Raw genomic sequence first — 17,322 nt, forward strand, 5'->3', positions numbered from 1 at the left:
CCCCAGCCTCGCAGGCTCATCAGTACTGACTCCGCGAACACACCAAGCTCCCTGTGACCCCCTTCAGGACTCTCTCCTGACCCCCACACTCTGACCACGGCCAGGACTCCTGAGCCCATTACCTTCTTGTCCTGGGCAGTCAGAACCTTCAGGAAGAGCTCATGCTTGTGAATCAACTGCTCTACCTCTTCCACCGAGCTCCCCAAGGCACTGGTTTTCAGGGAGACCTGGATCCACAGAAAAGTCAAAGAGGCCACCATGCCTTCCAGCCAGCCAGCCCCTCCAGCTACAGTCTGTGCTAGGCTGTGCCCATGGGCACTCTGGGTATAGCAGGACCTTAGGAGTGCCCGCCGAGCTTGGCGTGGAGCTGTGAGGAGCAGTGGGAGCCCAGGTTGGGAGGCTGTGACACCCCAACCTCTGCACCACATGGGAGCACGACCAGCCTCTGGCCAACTTCCTCGGGGCTCAGTCTGGGGATGTCAGTGGAAGCTCAGGGGCCTCAGCACTTCACCCAGGTCACCTGGAAGGACTCATGCACAGCTGCCCCATATTAGAGAAAAAGCCAGAGAGGCAGGAGGAAAGGGACTGAGCAGAGAGAGGAGAACGGAAAGGAGGAGCAGGAGGCATGCGGAGTGTGAGGGCGGGACGGGACCTGCCTCCTGGGCCGCGAGGATCTCCTCCAGGCGGCCGCACTCTCTGAGGAAGAGCTGCTCCTGCTGCTCAGCCTGCAGCCTCTCTTGCTTCCGCGCCCAGGCCTGATACACCTGGTCCCGCTGGTCCTGCAGGGCTCGAAGCTTTTCTTGGACCTGGGGATGGACACGTGAGGAGCTTCAGCTGGGGAGGGTGGTGTGGGTGAGGTGAGGACTGGATCCTGAGGGAAGCCTCTGAGGAAAGGCCAGCATGGCACAGTAGGGCGGGCCACCAGGTGGCCAGGCACAGGCTAGGTCCGCTAGGGTATATGGGGGCACCAGGAAAGGGGGCCCACCTCCTTGGTGGGTGTCCCTGCAGCCAGGAGTGCCTGCTGGCCCAGCTGGGTGGCCTGCTGCCACAGCTTCTCCCGGGCCTCCAGCTCCGCCCGGAGCCACTGGTGGGCACTGAGCTTCAGCGGGCCACGGCTGGGCTCTGGCGAGCTCTCCTCCAACTGGAGGTCCTGGCGCACGCGGGCTGCCCAGGAGGCGTAGTCGCGCACCTGATCCCGGAGACACGGAGGGAGAGCGGGTAAGGGAGACACGGAGAGGGAGGGCCGGGTGAGGGAGACGCGGAGGGAGAGCCAGGTGAGGGCCGGGTTTCAGCAGGAAACCAGGTGCTGAGGCAACTGCAGCCCACCTGAGTCCACTCCTCACACAGCTCGAGCCGACCTGGGTCAGGGCCTCGGCTGAGGCACGTGTGGCCCTTTGTCACTTGGTTTCTCCGTTCTCATCCAACCCGATCCTCCCAGAACCACGAATCCTCCACGTGAGCCAGACCCTCACCACGACACATCTCTGTCCTTTGCTCCTGCTGACCCTGCTGCTTAGAAGTTCCTTCTCCTGCCTTCCCATCTCTACAGAGCTCACCTGGATGAGGCCATGAGCGGACTGGCGGCTATAGCAAGATCAGCCTCAAGACTGCTTGATGGGGAAAGAAAGCTCGCCTGCTCTTCAATGGCCTCTATGCCGCCTTTGCCTGGTGAAGTCTTCCCTGGTATTTGACACTGCACTGCTCTCCTTGTTCTCTGAATTACTAACTTAACCCTTACAGACTGTCTTCTGCTGATTTGTATACAACTACACAAGACTGGTGCTGGAGGGACTTCAGGTCCTTGACCAAATATCTCATTGCACAGAGGAAGGGTAAATAGCACAAACAGTCTTGTAAACTCTAAGTGCGTGACAAACCCAGGGTTAAGTGCCTTGCTCAAGCTCACACTGCCAGCAAAGTGGCAGAGTTGGGTCCCTAAACTCAAGCCTTTTTGTAATGTCGGTTTAGGCCTCCTGGTCTGCCAGGTCCCAGGACAGGGGGATGCCAGGGACACTCCGTGGCCAGGACCCACTGTTCCAGTCTGATTCTCTGGGTTTCGGGCTCATCTGCCCAGGAAGGAGGGCTCCATGCGGGCAGAAGTTCCACCTTCCATAGCTTCTGTATCGCCCTCCTCTCTCCACCCGCGGCTTCAGCAGGGGGCCGAAGACAGACATTGAATGGATGCTGGCTGATCCAGAGGTCACTGTCTAACATCTGGGTCTCCAGTTATGAGCTTTCCTGGGCCGTTCTTACTCTCAGCCCTAGCTGGGACCCCGCATGACTGCCCTGCCACTCACCTTGCTGGCACTGACCCAGACCCTAAGGTGTCACTGCTATGCCCATGTGCTCAGCCCCTGACCAGCCAGACTGACCTCCATGTGCTCGTGCTCTCCTGCCTGAGTTCGTGCTTGTTCTCCCTCCGGAGCTGGAGGGCCTCATGCATGCATGCCCATGTGTGGTGCAGCACACACACATGCGCAGACACACCACCCAAGGGGCGGGAGCCCTCACCGCTGTGCGGAAGCGGGCCAGGAGGCGTGCCCGCTCCAGCTGGGCCCTGCGTTGCTCCACGCGTCGCTGCAGCACTGCCCACGCCTGCATCACAGCTTGCTGCCTCTGCTGCACCGCATGGGCCTGAGGGCCCGGGCACAGCTTCTGCACCCTGCCTGCAGTCTCCAGCAGTTCCTGCAGCTGCGGGAGGGGCAGGGAACAGGGAGGCAAGGGTCACGTCTTCCTGACTATCCCACAGATATATCCCTTGCCTGGGAACTCTGGCCCCCCTTGGGCCACATCCTGCCATGCACAGTAGGCCCATGGGAGGCCCTGAGGGACAGTGGAAAATCTAGAGGAACAGGCAGGCTAGCCTGAGGGGGCTGCAGGGGCCTGGGTCGGAGAGGCAGCCAGCTGGGCTCACCTGCTGCTTGGTGCCCACGAGTTCTCGCTCCAGCCCCTGGTGGCTCCTCAGCTGGGCCTCCAGCCCACGCAGGTCCCGTGCCACATTGTTGGGGAGGCTCGCGGCTTTCTCCTGAGGAAAGGAGAATGCCAAGGAGATGAGGAATGGAGGGTGGGTACTGAGCCTGGAGTGTATCCACTTCTAGCAACCCCTCCAGCTCACACCTTGACCTGGGTGAGGACTTCCAGGAGATCTCTGTGAACTCTGAGGGCGGTCTCGGCGTCTCGGAGCGCGTGGCCTCGGGCCTGGGTCAGCTCCCACAGCTCCGACCAGGTGGCCCTGCCCGTGGCGTGTGGAAGACCAGCAGGGGATCAGCCCTGGGCTGCCTCGTTCCTCCCTCTCGCTAGGTCTGGTCAGCCCCCTCCTCTCTGGGTTGTATCGGAACTTGCTCGAAGCTCCTCCTCCTTAAAACCTCTCCCGCCTGTGGCCCTGCCTACGCACTCTCTTCCCGGGAGCCTGTCTTCTAGCTTTACCATGAATTCCGTGTTTTGATGCTGTAATACTGGGCACTGAATGGTATCTGTGCTCTGCGACACTCCTTACATCTTGTGCTTTGATTTATAGCGCGTCACCCAGATTACGATTACAGACGCTTTGTGGGCAGAGGTCACATCTCTCCATTCTTCATTAATTCTGCAACTCGCTGAGCTCCTAAGCCTTCTGCCAGGCCAGGCTCTGGGCTAGGGGTTATGAGCGAGTCATGACCTTGCCTGAAAGCTCACAGGCTGGGAGTGGATCCAAATCAGCCAAGTGGACAACTAGGAACGACATGAGGCATGAGCTGTCCCGAGTGAGCACAGGAGCTGGGACAGCTCAGGGGAAGGCCCTGACATCCGGCCCCACCATCTTCCTACAGCTCCTGCTCTCAGTCCCGGGAGCAGGACTCTGACCTGCACACCCAGCCTCACCTCCCTTCACAGTCCAGAGCCTGTGGCGGGCTTGGCTCCTCCAGAGCCAGGCCCCCTGCAGAGCCCCATGGGCAGCCAGGGCCAGCGCGGCCCTCACAGCATGCCATCCTCTCTTACCACTCTGGGCCCTGCCTGCCCAGCTCCTTCCCCCACACCCCATGCTGGCCTGGCCCACTGGGCACTCACTGCAGATCCTGCTGCCTCTGACGCACCATGGGGCCAGCACTGTGCCCACGCGCTAGCAGGCTCTCTGCCAGCAGCCGGCAGGCGGCCACCCGCTGGCCGCCCATCTCCACTTGGCGCTGAAACTTTGCAAACTTGGTGCAGAGGTGCTGAGAAGACGAGAGTGGGTGACCGGGTAGCCCCCGAATGGTTAGGCGGCAAGCAGCCTGGGAATTGAGGCACCTCAGTGCCCAACTGGGTGATGTGGGCTTGGACGGCCATGGCGTCTGCCCGCTCCACTCAGGAGGTCCGCCTCAGCCAGGGCTCACCGCTCTGCACCACCTTCTCCCTCCGCCCTGCCAGGGCCAGCTTCCCTACCCCACAGGCTCTGCCCCAGGACACCCTCCTTGACCCTGGCCCTCTTCTCACCAGGGTGTGCTCGGGGTCCTCCCCCAGGCTCTCCCCTCCTTTGGCCGCCTGCTTCTGGCGTGCCAGCCAGCTCTGCAGGTCCTCGGTCTCCCTCAGGAACTCGTGCAGCTTCAGGGCCCCTTCCAGTTCCCGGTCCCTGTGGTGACAGCCCGTGGTTCCCCAGAAGTGAGTTGCCCGCCCCCCGGGGGCCAGCCAGGCCAGCCAGAGGGGCCAATCTGAAGAATGGGGTTACTCATGGTCTCTGTCCAAGCCTGCAGCTCGTGATTCAGGCAGTAGTAGACCCAGCAGGGCGAGTGTAGGGGCAGAGGAGGGTGTGGACATGGGGAGATGTGGGGAGATGGACAGCAGGGAGTTGTGGGGCCTCACTGAAGAATTTATGGAAAGAGGTGAGCAACGCATACCCTTCTCCTAGCACCTCTCTACAGCCTGGGGTCATGGGTTCTGCTCGACTTAGGGCCATGGCACGGGAACAGTCAGCTGTGGCTAGGCCCCCTGTACCCACTGATGAGAGGGGTACGGTGCCCTCACCGTGTGGCCGCCAACTCCTGCAGTGCCTGCAGCTGCTCCCGGAGCCTCTCCCGCGCCACACGCTGCTGCTCAGGGGCTTCAGGGCCAGTGAGGGTTTGGGCCCTCTGGTCAAGCTCCTCCATGGAGCTCCAGTAAATGGTTAGTTCCTCCCGTAGAGCCTGTGATGAACGAGGACCCACTCCAGGCTCAGCCTGGGTGACTCATCCACACACCTGTCTGTCCCCCACCCATCTAGTCACCAATCCTCATCTATTCACCCACCACTCACACACCCATCCATCTACCTCAACTCATCCATCCGCCCACCCAGCATCCATCTACCCATCACTGATGGAGTAAGGACTTATTGTTCCATTAAGTGAACACCTGGTCTGTGCCCACTGAGGGCTCATTATTTAGCAGGGAAAGGTGAAAGGTGGCTAATCTGGGCCAAGGAAGGGAGGGCACAGGAGGCATCAGACTGAACCCCAACCTCCATGTGTGAGAGAGAGGCAGAATTAAGCAAGCTGTCCAGTATAACCGGGGGGGTGCTCCATGAGGCCAAGGCTACAGGCCTTTAGAAAAGGTTCTCCTGTCGCAGAACACACTGGAACTGGGGCTGTGCAGAAAGCATGCCCAGACAGGAGGACACTTCAGTGACAGCAGGAACCGGGACGGCTGTGGGCCCCAGGCTTTGGAGCTTGTGTGGTTCTGGGAGTCCAAATTCAGGAGTGAGGAAGGGGACTTCGAGACCTCCCTCCCTTCAGCCAGGGGATGTTTGTGGGAGGAGGTCGGCTTCAGGAAGGGCATTTAGTTAGCTCAAAGGATGAGAGGCAAAGCCTGGGAGGAATAAACCTGTGGGAGATATGGAGCAGGCTGGGGAGGTGACCTCAACAGAGGAGAAAAGTGCGAGGGGTGGGGTAGAGAGGAAGCAAGAGTAGGCGGAGAAACCCGAAAGCCACAGGGAGAGGCAAGACTCATAAGAAGATGAAGGGAGAAAGCATGTACATCACAGTGCCCTGGTCGCCTTGGAAGAAGGGGCACTGTGGGATCTGGGTGGGCAGTGGGGATGGGGCTGTGTCTCCAGGAAGCAAGAGCAGGGCTCCATGCCTCTGAGAGAGCGAGGGTGGCAGCCCTCTTCCTGTGGTCCATCATCACCCAAGCCACACTGGAGGGGAGGCTCAGGACGTGGTACCTGGTGCTTCTTAATGAGCCTGAGGGTGGCTGCCTCGTCTCTGCCATAGTCCTGACTGCTCACCAGCGGCTGCTTCTCCTTCACCCAGCCCTCCAGCTCTGACACATCCAGAAAGTACTGCCAAGAGTGGGGCTGACTCACCTAGAGGATCTCAGGACTCTCCATCAGCCCTGGAGACATCTGCCCCTGCTCTCCAGCGTGCCGCACAAAGCGGCTTCTGTGCCCATGGGGCACCCATCAGCTCCCGGCCCAGAGCCCCCACTGACCCGCCTCCCTGAGAGTCCCACAGGTGGCCCCTCAAGGAGCCCTGACTTCTGCCTCGTCCCCCAACCCCACCTCCCTGCATCCTACCTGCTGGAAAGTGACAGCCTGCTGCAGACACCGGGCCCGCGCCTCACATGCCCTCTCCAGCTCTGCCCAGCGGTCTTCCAGCTCCTGGCACTGCTCCATGATGTGTGGGGCTTGGGGGTGCCCTGAAGCTGCCAGGCTCCGCCCAGAACTCAGCACCCGTTGCACCTGCCCCTGGTGAGCTTTTACCTCCACCTGGAGCTCCTGCCACAGAGCGGCTTGAGAGGCTGCTGCTCTTAACCCAGGGGCATCTGGAGCAGAGCCATGGATGTGGCTCCAGGCCCCAATCATGGCAAGATCCCCAGGGTCAAAATAGCTGGGGCAGAGATTTGGAAATTGGGATACCCAGTGGGGAGGGCTTAGAGGCCAGGACACCTGAGTAGGGGCAGAGCGTTTCTAAGGTCTGGGAAGTGGATGTCCGGAATCATGTAGGAAGAAGAGGGCTATTACCTTGTGCTTGCAGTGAAGGCTCTGGGCATCATTCAAGCACTCGGCATAGCTGGTGGGGTTGCTGCAGGGCATGTGCTCAGCCACCCATGAGAGCTCCATGTTGCTCAGGTAGCAGAACTGGTGCAGCTCCACTGAGGCCTGCAGCTGCAGGCCCCGGATGGCCAGATGCCCCTGCAGAAGCTCCAGCCTAGGAGGAGGTGGAAGAGATGGGAGAGGCTGGGAACAGAGTGAGGACAAGGCTCCTGGTTCTTTCCTTGGCCCAGACGGGGCCCGTGAAGAACAAGACCAGGGAACAGAGCAAAGCCCCACCTGACAAAGAGAGGCAGCGGAAGGGCGCCAGGGCCCCACCTCATGGCCTAGATGACTTGCCTGACCACACTGTGGGGGTCCTGCTGAAGATGTATAATGGGGTCTCCAACCCTCCCATCCAGAATGACTCTACCCATAAGAAGGGAGGAGGTCTAGACACGCCAGTCCTGTGGGTGCCACCCTGTGGGAACTTAAATTCACACGGGGGAGTGCCACACAGGTGGGTGGGAGGACAGGCCCCACCTCCGGAGGTGCTTCTGGGTCTCTTCCAGGATGGCCGGGGAGGCGGCCACGCCACGGGCCTGGGAGGCGAGGGCAGCCATCTTGGCTGCCAGGGCCCGGCTCTCATTCTCCAGCTGGTGGTGCCGTTTCTGCAGCTTCCGGCTGGAGCACAGGTCCTGCCCCGTTTCTGAGCCCTGCAGGGCCCCCTCGAGCTGCTCCAGCTGCTCCTTTGCATCCTGGGGAGAGACGCCGGGAGCTGCCTTAGGCTCTCCTTGTATAGCACAGCAAGTGGCCTTCCCGGGCTCTGGGACTGTAGGATTTGCAGGACCAGGTTCACCAGGGACCTCTGTCCCCACCACTGCCAACCCCCAACCAGAAGTGCCCAATCTTCCCCTGTTCCCTCACGCTTCTTTCTCCCTGGGGGACTCAAGCTGTGCTGACCACACGCTGGGCACACAGGAGAGAATCCTGTATTGGCTGACTGAGGGGAAAGCCACGCTCAGCTTGTCCTAGGCCAGAGGCCTCCAAAGGCTGCAGAGCCAGGGTCAGAACACCCAGACTTCTCCCTCCCCGTTCTGTCCAGCCCAGCCTGGACTCCGTCTCCCTCTTGTGCCCTGTCCCTCTTCCCAGCAGACCTGCAGCTGCCTCAGGAGCTGCTCCTGCTGTCCAGCCTGCCGGAGCTCGTCCCCACGCTCAGTCATCTTGCGGTTCAAGGCTTCCCACCTGCTCCTCAGGCCTTGAAGCCTAGTCTGTATGTCCTCCTGGCCACCAGGCCTCCTACTCAACAGCTCTCTGCCGACCTGGAGTGGAGAGAAAGGCCCAGGGAGCTTGGCTGAGCTGCTGGTACCACCCGTGGCCGCAGCAGGGGTGGCAGTGGAGGTGAGGGGCTGGCCACAGCTGCATTCCACAGGCTGCCTGGACGAAAGCAGTTCATGTGGCCCCAAAACTGCAGGTAGGAGGGTCCTCTGACCCCGGCAAATGGAGTGAGGTGAGCCGGCATTAGGTCGGTGGCTGGGGAAAGCCGTGTTCTGGTAGAGGCGGTCAGCTCTGGGACTTGCCACGGAGAGTTGAGGGGGAAGGGATGGATGGCGGCAGCTTTGGGACTGGTTTGGGTGCCAAGGGGATGCCAGCAGCATCAAGGAGACTTGGGGAGGGAGGTTCTAAGTTCAAGCTGAGGCAGATTCTTCCTTCAAAGACTCTTCCATGGAAACAGGTGGTGCAGTAGGGTTGGGAATTTGAAGACAAGGAGGCTCTGCACTCTCTGTCCCGTGTCCCCCACCTGCTGCAGGGCCTCCACGTGTCTGCGGGTGGCGAGAAGCTCGCTCTCAGCTGCTTCGTGCCGCTTGAGTGTCCGCAGAATGTTTCTGCGCGCTCCGGAGGGCTCATGTGCCGCCATCAGCCCCTTGTCCTCCATCCACTGTGTCAGCTCCGCCACATCCCGCTTCCACTCCTGCCAAGAACCGGGCAAGCGTGGGTCTCAGAGCACGGGGGTGGGGGCTGGTGCAAGGACCTACCTCTAAGGGAAGGGATCCCCCACGGGGAAAAGCAGGACCAGAGCTGGTTCTGGGTGGGGCCTGGGGTTGCTGCTCCCCGTGTGGGGCAGAAGGGCTGTGCCTAGAGAGGAGGAACGCCTGTCGGGTCCTTGCTGCTCTAGCCGACATCAGATCCCCTACGGCTGCACCTCTCCAAACACAGGGGAGCTCAGGGAGCCCCCAGCCCTGCTCTGCTGTGGGGGCTGAGCAAACATTGGACAGAGCCAAGGCTGGCAGCTGGTGCCACGACCTGTGCAAGACCCTAAAGTGTGGCCCAAAGCACTGGGGAAAGGGCGCAGTGGGAGGGGGGGGAGCATGGGCTTAGTTCAGAGGCCCAGACATCAGGCCCGGCCCTGCGTCTGCGGGCGGTGTGGCCACAGCCCCAGTTTTCCTCATCAGGAAAAACCTGAGCTGTGCTGCCTGCCTCACACAAGGTGTCGAGAGGATGAATGACACAGCAGGTGAGGGAAGTGCTCTGTAGGCTGCACAGAGCTCCGCATGGTCTCAGGCCTTCGTCTCAGGGAGGCCGCATGCGCCCTGGGCCCTGCCTCTCACCTGGAGCTGGAGGGAAGCCAGCAGCTGCCTCCTCCTCTGCTCACTCCTGCCCTGGAGCCTGGTCCACTGTGCCTGGACACTCTGCAGTTGCTCTCTGACCCTGGAGGGCGGGGGGAGTTGGAGGAGGGCATGGGAGAGGACTCCCACCGCAGCGCGAGGTGCACTCTCCCCTCACCCCTCACTCTCCCAGCCCCAGGGCGGCCGTCTGTGCAGGCTGAGAAAGGGTCGTCTGCGGGTGCTGCAGACTGAGGCCAGGCTCACATGTGTGCAGCTGGGTGCTGGCTCCGAACCAGCTTCTCGCCGCGTGCCCGCAGAGCCTCTGCCCGAGGCCCCAGGGTGCTCAGGAGCCGCCCAAATTCCCGGTGCTGCTGCAGCAGGCTCAGGGCCTCCCTCACGTCCTCCTGGGAGTGCAGAGACCTGAGGTCATGCCTGGGAGGGTGGGAGTCAGGACCATCTCACCCGCCACTGTCCCAGCCCAGCTTCCGGACCCAAGGGGATGAGCGCCCTCCAGTGACAGGGAGTGACAGCCTAGCTCCACATTCCTGCTCCATACCCCAAGGTTGTCCAGGTGCAGCCAGGACTCGTGGTTGGCACAGGTGGCAGTGAAACCATCCACTTCTCGGCCAAACTTCTGCAGCTCCAGCCCCTCTTGCAGCCACTGCTGCCTCTGCTCCCACACAGCCTTCAGTTTCTGGCCCTGCTGCCCCAGGAGCCTCAGAGTGTTGGCCACCTCTTGGGAGTCTGGGCAGTCCAAGGCTGCCATGGGCTGGCTCTGAGCGTCCAGCTGCTGCAGTCTGACCAGGATGACAGGCAGAGAGTCAAACCCCAGCAGGCCCCCCTTGTCAGCCTCCTCCTACTCTCACCTCCAGGGTTCATGCATCTTGGAGCATGAATGAGACACTGAATGTGATAGGCCCAGCAGAGTGCTTAGGATGCAGGGGTTCCCAAGCTCCCACCAGCTCCAGCTGGCCGTCCTTAAGTGTGGACTGTCAACAGCCAACGCCCGGCCTAGAGGACATGCGGAGGCAGCACAGCGCAAGAGGGAAAAATCACACAAGCCACACAAGCACCTGATCCCAGGGCCACTGCAAGCCCCGATGGAGCCTTTGAACAATTAGAAAAGGTGCTCCTCTCAGCAGGTGGCTTGGGAACAGGTAACACCCTTGTGTGAATTAGAGCAAGGCTCCACTTTCTCTGAGCTGCTGCAGCCCTGAACCAGGTACTGGAGTCTGGCAAGCTGAGGACCAGATGCATTTCAGTGCCCACTTGACCACCTGCCAGGCGCCCTCAGGTGGGGCACAGCCTGTGGACTGTCCCTGGTGGCCTTGCCTGCCTGCCAGCCCATAACATTGTCCCTGCAGGAGGAGAGGCACCGACTGACTGAGAAGGTGGGTATCTCAGGCCCATGGGTGGGTCCTGAGTCATTCCACTTAGGGGCCAGTGGGGTCCGTGTCATCCAGGATGGCAGGGGAGGCTAGATGCCCTGATTGAAAGCAACGCATTGGGCCCACCTGGCGGGGGCCGGCCAGGCCTGGGCTGGAGAGAGCCTCCCAGGCAGCTCAATGTCCTGGGTCTCTCCTTAAAGCGTACAGGCTGCCTGACCAGTCCTCAAGCACCATGCCAGATGCCAACCGGTCTGGGCCCCTCCCCGGGGAAATCACACTACTTCCTGCATGCTCTTTCTGGGCCTGAACTCAGAGCCCAGAGCCCTGGGCCCAGTCCAAAGCACACCCCTTCTGCCCTCCTGTCCTGACCTCTCCTGCCACAGGTGGATCTCCTCCAGCAGGTCTTGGTGCTCCCTCAGCAGCCGCTGAGCCGAGGCCACATCCACCGACTCCTCCTTGCTGCGCAGCTGAGCCTGGACACTCTCTGCCCACAGTAGCAGTTCCTGGTTCTCCTGCAGGAAGCTCTGCCGGGCCTGAGCCTCAGCCTGGCCCCGGGCCTGTTGGGCCACTCGTTCCTGTACTTGCTTCAGCAGCCCCTGCAGTGTCTCCACCTGTCCTTGCAGAGGCTGGCTCTCTGCGTGGCCTGACTCCTCGACCCTGGGAGACAGGGTGCGCTGCACAGTCAGTGACCTGTCCTAGGCCCAGTGCCCCAGGCGCATGTCCTCCTCCCAAACCTGCATCCCCCAGGGAGAGTGGTGGTGACTCTGAATGGCCCACCCCACCCTTGACCTGGGGCCAGCAAGAACATAGGGCTCTTCCTGTCCCCAGGAGCATTTTCTGCTGATCATCCCCCCACCTTTGCCAGAGCGCTTCTGACAGCCCCTCCTACCTGTCCTCTCCCCAGCCCAGTTTCTGTCCCTTCCTCATTTCACTACCCTGCCCACGCCTTCCCATGGTCGTCACTGCCTCCCAGTGCCACCACTGCACTGGCCGTACTTTATGACCACCCTTTGGAGGAGGTGGACCCTCCTCTCCAGCACCAGAGTCATCTTCTGGGCCAGCTGCAGGGTGTGGCGCGTGTCCTCTGAGCTCCCCGGCTGCAGGGCCTCCAGCTGGAGGAGCACGTCTCGCAGCTGGACCTGTGTGGGTCCACACTCCTGCAGAAAACTGCACGCTTCCGCGCTGTGCGCCAGCTGCACGGCCTTCTCCCTCTTCAGGGCCTCCAACTGCCCCCACCTGGGCAGAGGGTACGAGGTTGTCTCCACCACAGGGACACCTCCCCATCCATCCTGGAGCCTTGGCCAGAGCCTCACATGACAGAAGCTGCCAGACTGGCTGTCCCTTGCCCCTTCCCTGTGCCTCGGACATGTCCAGCCTCTCCACCTGGCACGGTGGGAGGAGGTGAGTCAGGCCCAGGCTGGGCATTGCGTCCGCCTGCCTCGCCACCTGCACTCCTGCCTCGTTCTCACCTCTGGCTCAGTTCCTCCTGCTGTCGTTGGATTTGTGTGGAGTTCCCAGGATATCTCTGCCTCAGTTGCTCAGCAGAGCTGCTGACCTCAGCCCAGAGGCCCTTTCCCACAGCCAGGGCAGTGAGGAAGTTCTAGGGAAAAGGAGGACCCAGGCCTCTTGGGGGGCTTTTTCTTTTTCCGCACTCCCCTCAAGCCTATGATGTACCTCAGTGGTCCTCTTTGCTACAGGGGTGCCCACGTTGCCTGCCCCTGGAAGGACAGCCATCTGAGTCTTAAGGGCCAGGAGGCCCTGGAAATTCAGGCCAGCTCTCTACTCCCCTCCCCCAGGCAGGACGGTAGTTAAATTGGAGAACTGAGTTACAGCAGCGGACCACAGGGAGGCAGGGGCAAGGCGAGGAGGAGGTGCCAAGCTCCCAGGGCTGTACCTCATATTTGAGCTGTGTGACTTCCAGGATGTCAGCTTGGGGCTGCACCCTTTGGAGCAGCGCTGTGTGCTTCTCCAGCCACAACTGGAGGTCCCTACAGGAACTGCAGAAGCTAAACAGGGCCATGGCCTCCTCCAGCCCGGCCCTGCGGCGCTGGAGAGAGGTGGCCCAAGGCTGGGGTGAGGGTCGGGGAAGGTCAAAGGGGTGCTCCTCCCCATCCCAGCCCACCAGCAGAGCCCAGGGTCAGGGCCAGAGGGGGTCCCTGCCTCACTGCTGGGCCCCACATCCTCTCTCAGAGGCCTCTTGGCACCACCTGGAGGGAGCTGGCAAGGGCTTAGGGTAGGGTAAAGGGACCTGGCAGTGTGCTCCTGTCTGGCCTTGCCCTGCTGAAACCCCTCAGTGCCAGCTCTGCTCTTAGGTGAAATCCACACCGCTCCCTCTGCCTGCTCCACCCCAACCTGCCTCTCTAGTCTCTCCTCTGGCCATGGCCTCCCCAGCGTCTGTGCTGCGGGCACCCGGGTCTTCCCTTCCTCCACTGGGCCCCCTTCCTACCTTTGCACAGGTCCTGGCCAGCACCCCTGGGTTTACCTGCTTTCTGTTTCTCATTCAAGCCTCAGCTTTAAAGTCCTTCCCTCCAAGGTGTCTTCCCTGACCTCCAGCCTGACCTGGGCTACCTTCTCATGTGATCCCATCACACCCGCGTCTAATGAGTTGTCTAACATCTTCTTGGCCATGATAAAAGCTCCTTGAGGACAGGGAACATGTCAGTCACTGCCTTCTCCCCTGGGATCATTGCGCAGGAGTTGCTGGCACAGGGTAAGGACTCGAGCATTTCTTGAAAAAAGAAGTGTTACCTCTGCCAGGGCCCGCACACTCTCATAGTCCTGACCCAAGTGGTCCTGTGTCTGGAGTATGGTGTTGGGATCAAAGTCAGGGTCAGGCTCAGCTGGGAGAGCCGTCTTCCAGGCATCCCCAGGGTGGCAGGAAGCCTCACTCCAGGGCCCTGGGTTCCTCAGGCTTTCTCCTGGAGGGCTCAGGGCACACTTCACCTGTGTGACAGAGGGCAGCGTGTCTAGAGAGGGCCCCATCAAGCAGCAGGGGCTTTGGCCACCCCTGCCTCTGTGCCCTGAGACCTGGAGGGCCTGAGCTGTAGCTCAAGGGGTGTGTGGGACATGGGTCTGGGGGACAGGAAACTTCCTTGGGGCTGAGAGTCGAGGGGCCAAATGTGAGCACAGGATCCGATGGCTTTGATTTCCACATCATGTGCTACACACACAGCTTCTTGAATGGGGGCTGTGAGCCAAGCTGTACGTGTTTTAAAGAACTTTGGGGGCTCAATGAACTGAGCAAGGGGTGTCAGAAGGCAGTCTGAGGCAGTGATGAGTCCAAACCACCAAGGAGGGCTAAGTCAGGAGAGACAGCCAAACAGGGCTGAAGGGTCACTACCGGCCTGGATGCAAGTGGAGGGAACCTTCCTGGAGGAAACTGCTTAACGCTCTGAAACTGCCAGCAACGGGAGCCAGGTCAGGCTGTATCTGGATGCCCTCGGTCGGCGTGGGCAGACAGGATTCCAATACTTCTGGGCTAGGTCAACAGGTGAGATGCCCCTGAGGACTAGGGTGAGGGACACCCACAGCCACGGGAAGGCCACGAATTCCAGGCCAGAGGCCACAAAGGCCCTCCCATTTTTTGTCCTCTGTGTGGCCCAGCGGCAGTAGAGCAAGGGAGACCAGGCGACCTTCCCTGTCCCCAGTCCGCACCGTGAACAACGACGCCCGGGCCGAAGCCGCCCGCGCCTGCTCCTCCAGCCGCCGCAGCTCGGCCGCGAAGGCGCGCAGGACGCGCTCCAACCGCACGTGGCGCCGCAGCAGCGTCTCCGCGGCCGCCTGGTCTTGACCGCAGGACGCTCTCTCCAGGGAGGATCTCCGCTCGCGCAGCCACGAAGCCGCCTCCGCCGCGTCCGCGAAGTACTGCAGGAGGGGGTCGGGGGGTGTGTGGATGAAGGGGCGCGGCTGAGCGCTGGCAGGTCCCGGCACCCCTATCCCCCGCCTCGCTGGGCCCCGCCCCTACCCCGCCCCTACCCCGCCCCGCTACCTGCAGGACTAGCAGGGCTGTCTGCAGCCGTGCGCCGTGCTCCACCACCCGGGTCTGAAGCAGCTGCCACGCGCCCTGCACGGCCTCTGCCCGTTCCCCGGGATCCGGCTGCGTCGGGGGCCTGCGGGCGCTGAGATCGCGTCCCCTCCGCACGAGATCTACGCACACGGCCTGGTGGCGGTGGACCTCAGCTTCCAGGGCCTAGCGGCGGGCAGAGCAGGGGGCTCAGTGAAGGAAGAACAGGGGAGGGCCCGGGGGCCGAGAGGGAAGGGTGCAGGGCTAGCGACTGGCGGGCGTGCACGGGGAGCTGCCACCTTGTGTTTCTGCAGGGTGCCTGAGATCTGGCTGAGATCCCGGCCCAGGACCGCATTCCCCACCCGCTGTCCGCACTCCTTCAGCCAGGCTTCCTCCTCTTCACAGTTGTACAGGAACTCTGCCCGCTGTAGGGTCTGCTCCAGCAGGGCCCGCCTGAGGAACAGTAGGGACCACTGAAGGACATGGGGAGTAGTGGGGCATGGGCAGTGGGTTCCCCTCAGGCGTTAGACACTCCCCTTAGGGTTTTTCTTTTCCCTGGATGACTCAACAGGTGAGACAGAGGTTTTGGAAGTGAGGGTCAGTATGGAGAAAACTGCCAGGCCAACAGTACTTTAACCTGGGCAGGAGATAATTTGGGTTACAGAAAAGTTCTGGGAAAGGTGGAAGAGTTGGGGCAGTCTCTTACCGGGCCCTGACAAGAGCCACCAGGCTCTGGTGGAGCTGGACCAGTGTCTTGGCCTTGGCCTGCAGCACCTCCACACTGGTGCCCAGGGAGGAGTCCAGCTCTGCTGTCTGCTGGGCAAGATGGCTCACATGGGCTCTGTGGGCCAAGACTTGGGCCTCCAGCAGGTCATGCCTCTGCAACAGCTCCACCACTTCTGCCAGCTGCTGCCCACAGGCGGTGGACCTGGCCGGCCCCTGGCCAGAGATGAGTGGTCATTGCAGTGGCCCCAAAGTGCTGGGTCCCTCTGAGCACTGGCACTGGGGAAGTCCCCCCTCCTGCTGTGTTTCCCAAGGGCCTGCTGGTCCAGTGCCCACCTGCAGCTCCTCTAGCTGGTGGGAGGCAGCCTCCACCTCCTGCAGCAGGCTCAGCACAGCCTGCATGTCTGCCACTTGCTTCCTCTGTCCCTGCAGACGCTGAAGGAGCCTCTGCCAGCGCAGGGTAACTTCCTCCTGCCTGGAGGACGTGAGAATAAGGGAGATCTCCTCTGGGTTGGGGCAGGGAAGCTACTTCAGGGTTCCCGGTCCGTGATGGGGCTTGGCTGCCCTGGAGGAGTCTGACCTCTGTGGCTGGGGCAAGGCCTATGGACTCTGAGAGCATCCTAGCAGGGGGTGGGAGGGGCAGTGTGTCCTATCTTTGGACACATGCAGAGAAGCCAGAAGGAGGGCCTGGAAGGATCAGGCTGTCAGGGCCCCCTACCTTGCATGCAGTCCCCATCTCAGTTGATGAAAACTCCATCCTTCCAGGTGCCCAGACGAAAATCTTTTTTTTTTTTTTTTTGAGACAGAATCTGCTCTGTCACCCAGGCTGGAATGCAGTGGTGCAATCTTGGCTCACTGCAACCTCCATCTCCCAGGTTCGAGTGACTTTCCTGCCTCAGCCACCTGAGTAGCTGGGATTACAGGCATGGGCCACCATGCCTGGCTAATTTTTGTCTTTTCAGTAGAGATGGGTTTCACCATGTTGGCCAGGCTGCTCTCGAACTCCTGACCTCAGGTGATTCACTTGCCTTGGCCTCCCAAAGTGCTGGGATTGCAGGCGTGAGTCGCCGGGCCCGGCCTAACATCTTGATAACTCATTTTCTCACAGGCCACGTCTGATCTGTCTGCAGATTCTACTTGGCACTGTCTGCAAAATCTATCCAGAACCTCACCCCTTATCACCACTGCTGCTCCGTCCTGGATTACTGCAATAGCTTTGTAACTGGTGTCCCTGCTTCTGCCTCTGCCCCTTGGATCTATTCCCAACATGACATCCAGGCGAGCATCACAAAACAAAAGTCAGATCGTGTCACTCCTCTGCTCAAGTCCTCCACTAATTTCCCATCTCTGAGTAAAAACCAAATCGTTACTGTACCTGCAAGGCCGGGCTTGACCTCCATCCCCACCCCTCACCCCTGTGCCCGCCTGACCTCAGCTCCTGCCACTTGTTCACTTTGGCCAACACTGACCTTCAGGCTACTTTTCAAACCTGCTAGGCATGCGCTCGCCTGAAAGGACACTGCATTTGCCGTGTCCCCTGCCTAGAATACTCTGTCTCCCATGTCTGCATGGCCAGCTGCCCACTTCTTTCTGGTGTTTACTTGGAAGTCAACTTCCCAGTGAATCCCCTCTAGCGACTCA

The 17,322-nt window shown here is 61.1% G+C and overlaps 1 protein-coding gene across 1 annotated transcript in view; it reads right to left on the reverse strand.

The window, feature by feature from the left end:
• The window catches only part of SPTBN5 (spectrin beta, non-erythrocytic 5), a 45,253-nt gene that overhangs the window by 19,108 nt on the left and 8,823 nt on the right, over nt 1-17,322 (reverse strand). Inside the window, exons 7-34 of the mRNA XM_050799311.1 lie at nt 16,018-16,156; nt 15,665-15,897; nt 15,258-15,411; nt 14,944-15,144; nt 14,610-14,819; nt 13,704-13,898; nt 12,850-13,002; nt 12,425-12,555; nt 11,952-12,191; nt 11,325-11,612; nt 10,124-10,364; nt 9,832-9,971; nt 9,571-9,670; nt 8,763-8,933; nt 8,119-8,283; nt 7,505-7,719; nt 6,953-7,139; nt 6,506-6,706; nt 6,155-6,271; nt 4,981-5,138; nt 4,453-4,588; nt 4,048-4,193; nt 3,118-3,232; nt 2,915-3,025; nt 2,512-2,691; nt 986-1,189; nt 657-806; nt 123-227 (exon numbers count right to left, since the gene is read on the reverse strand). Of these exons, the coding sequence (XP_050655268.1) occupies nt 123-227; nt 657-806; nt 986-1,189; nt 2,512-2,691; nt 2,915-3,025; nt 3,118-3,232; nt 4,048-4,193; nt 4,453-4,588; nt 4,981-5,138; nt 6,155-6,271; nt 6,506-6,706; nt 6,953-7,139; nt 7,505-7,719; nt 8,119-8,283; nt 8,763-8,933; nt 9,571-9,670; nt 9,832-9,971; nt 10,124-10,364; nt 11,325-11,612; nt 11,952-12,191; nt 12,425-12,555; nt 12,850-13,002; nt 13,704-13,898; nt 14,610-14,819; nt 14,944-15,144; nt 15,258-15,411; nt 15,665-15,897; nt 16,018-16,156 (4,786 nt within the window). The remainder of the gene's footprint in view (nt 1-122; nt 228-656; nt 807-985; nt 1,190-2,511; nt 2,692-2,914; nt 3,026-3,117; nt 3,233-4,047; nt 4,194-4,452; nt 4,589-4,980; nt 5,139-6,154; nt 6,272-6,505; nt 6,707-6,952; nt 7,140-7,504; nt 7,720-8,118; nt 8,284-8,762; nt 8,934-9,570; nt 9,671-9,831; nt 9,972-10,123; nt 10,365-11,324; nt 11,613-11,951; nt 12,192-12,424; nt 12,556-12,849; nt 13,003-13,703; nt 13,899-14,609; nt 14,820-14,943; nt 15,145-15,257; nt 15,412-15,664; nt 15,898-16,017; nt 16,157-17,322) is intronic.

Source organism: Macaca thibetana, chromosome 7, assembly GCF_024542745.1.
Source record: "Macaca thibetana thibetana isolate TM-01 chromosome 7, ASM2454274v1, whole genome shotgun sequence".
Taxonomy (NCBI): Eukaryota; Metazoa; Chordata; class Mammalia; order Primates; family Cercopithecidae; genus Macaca; species Macaca thibetana.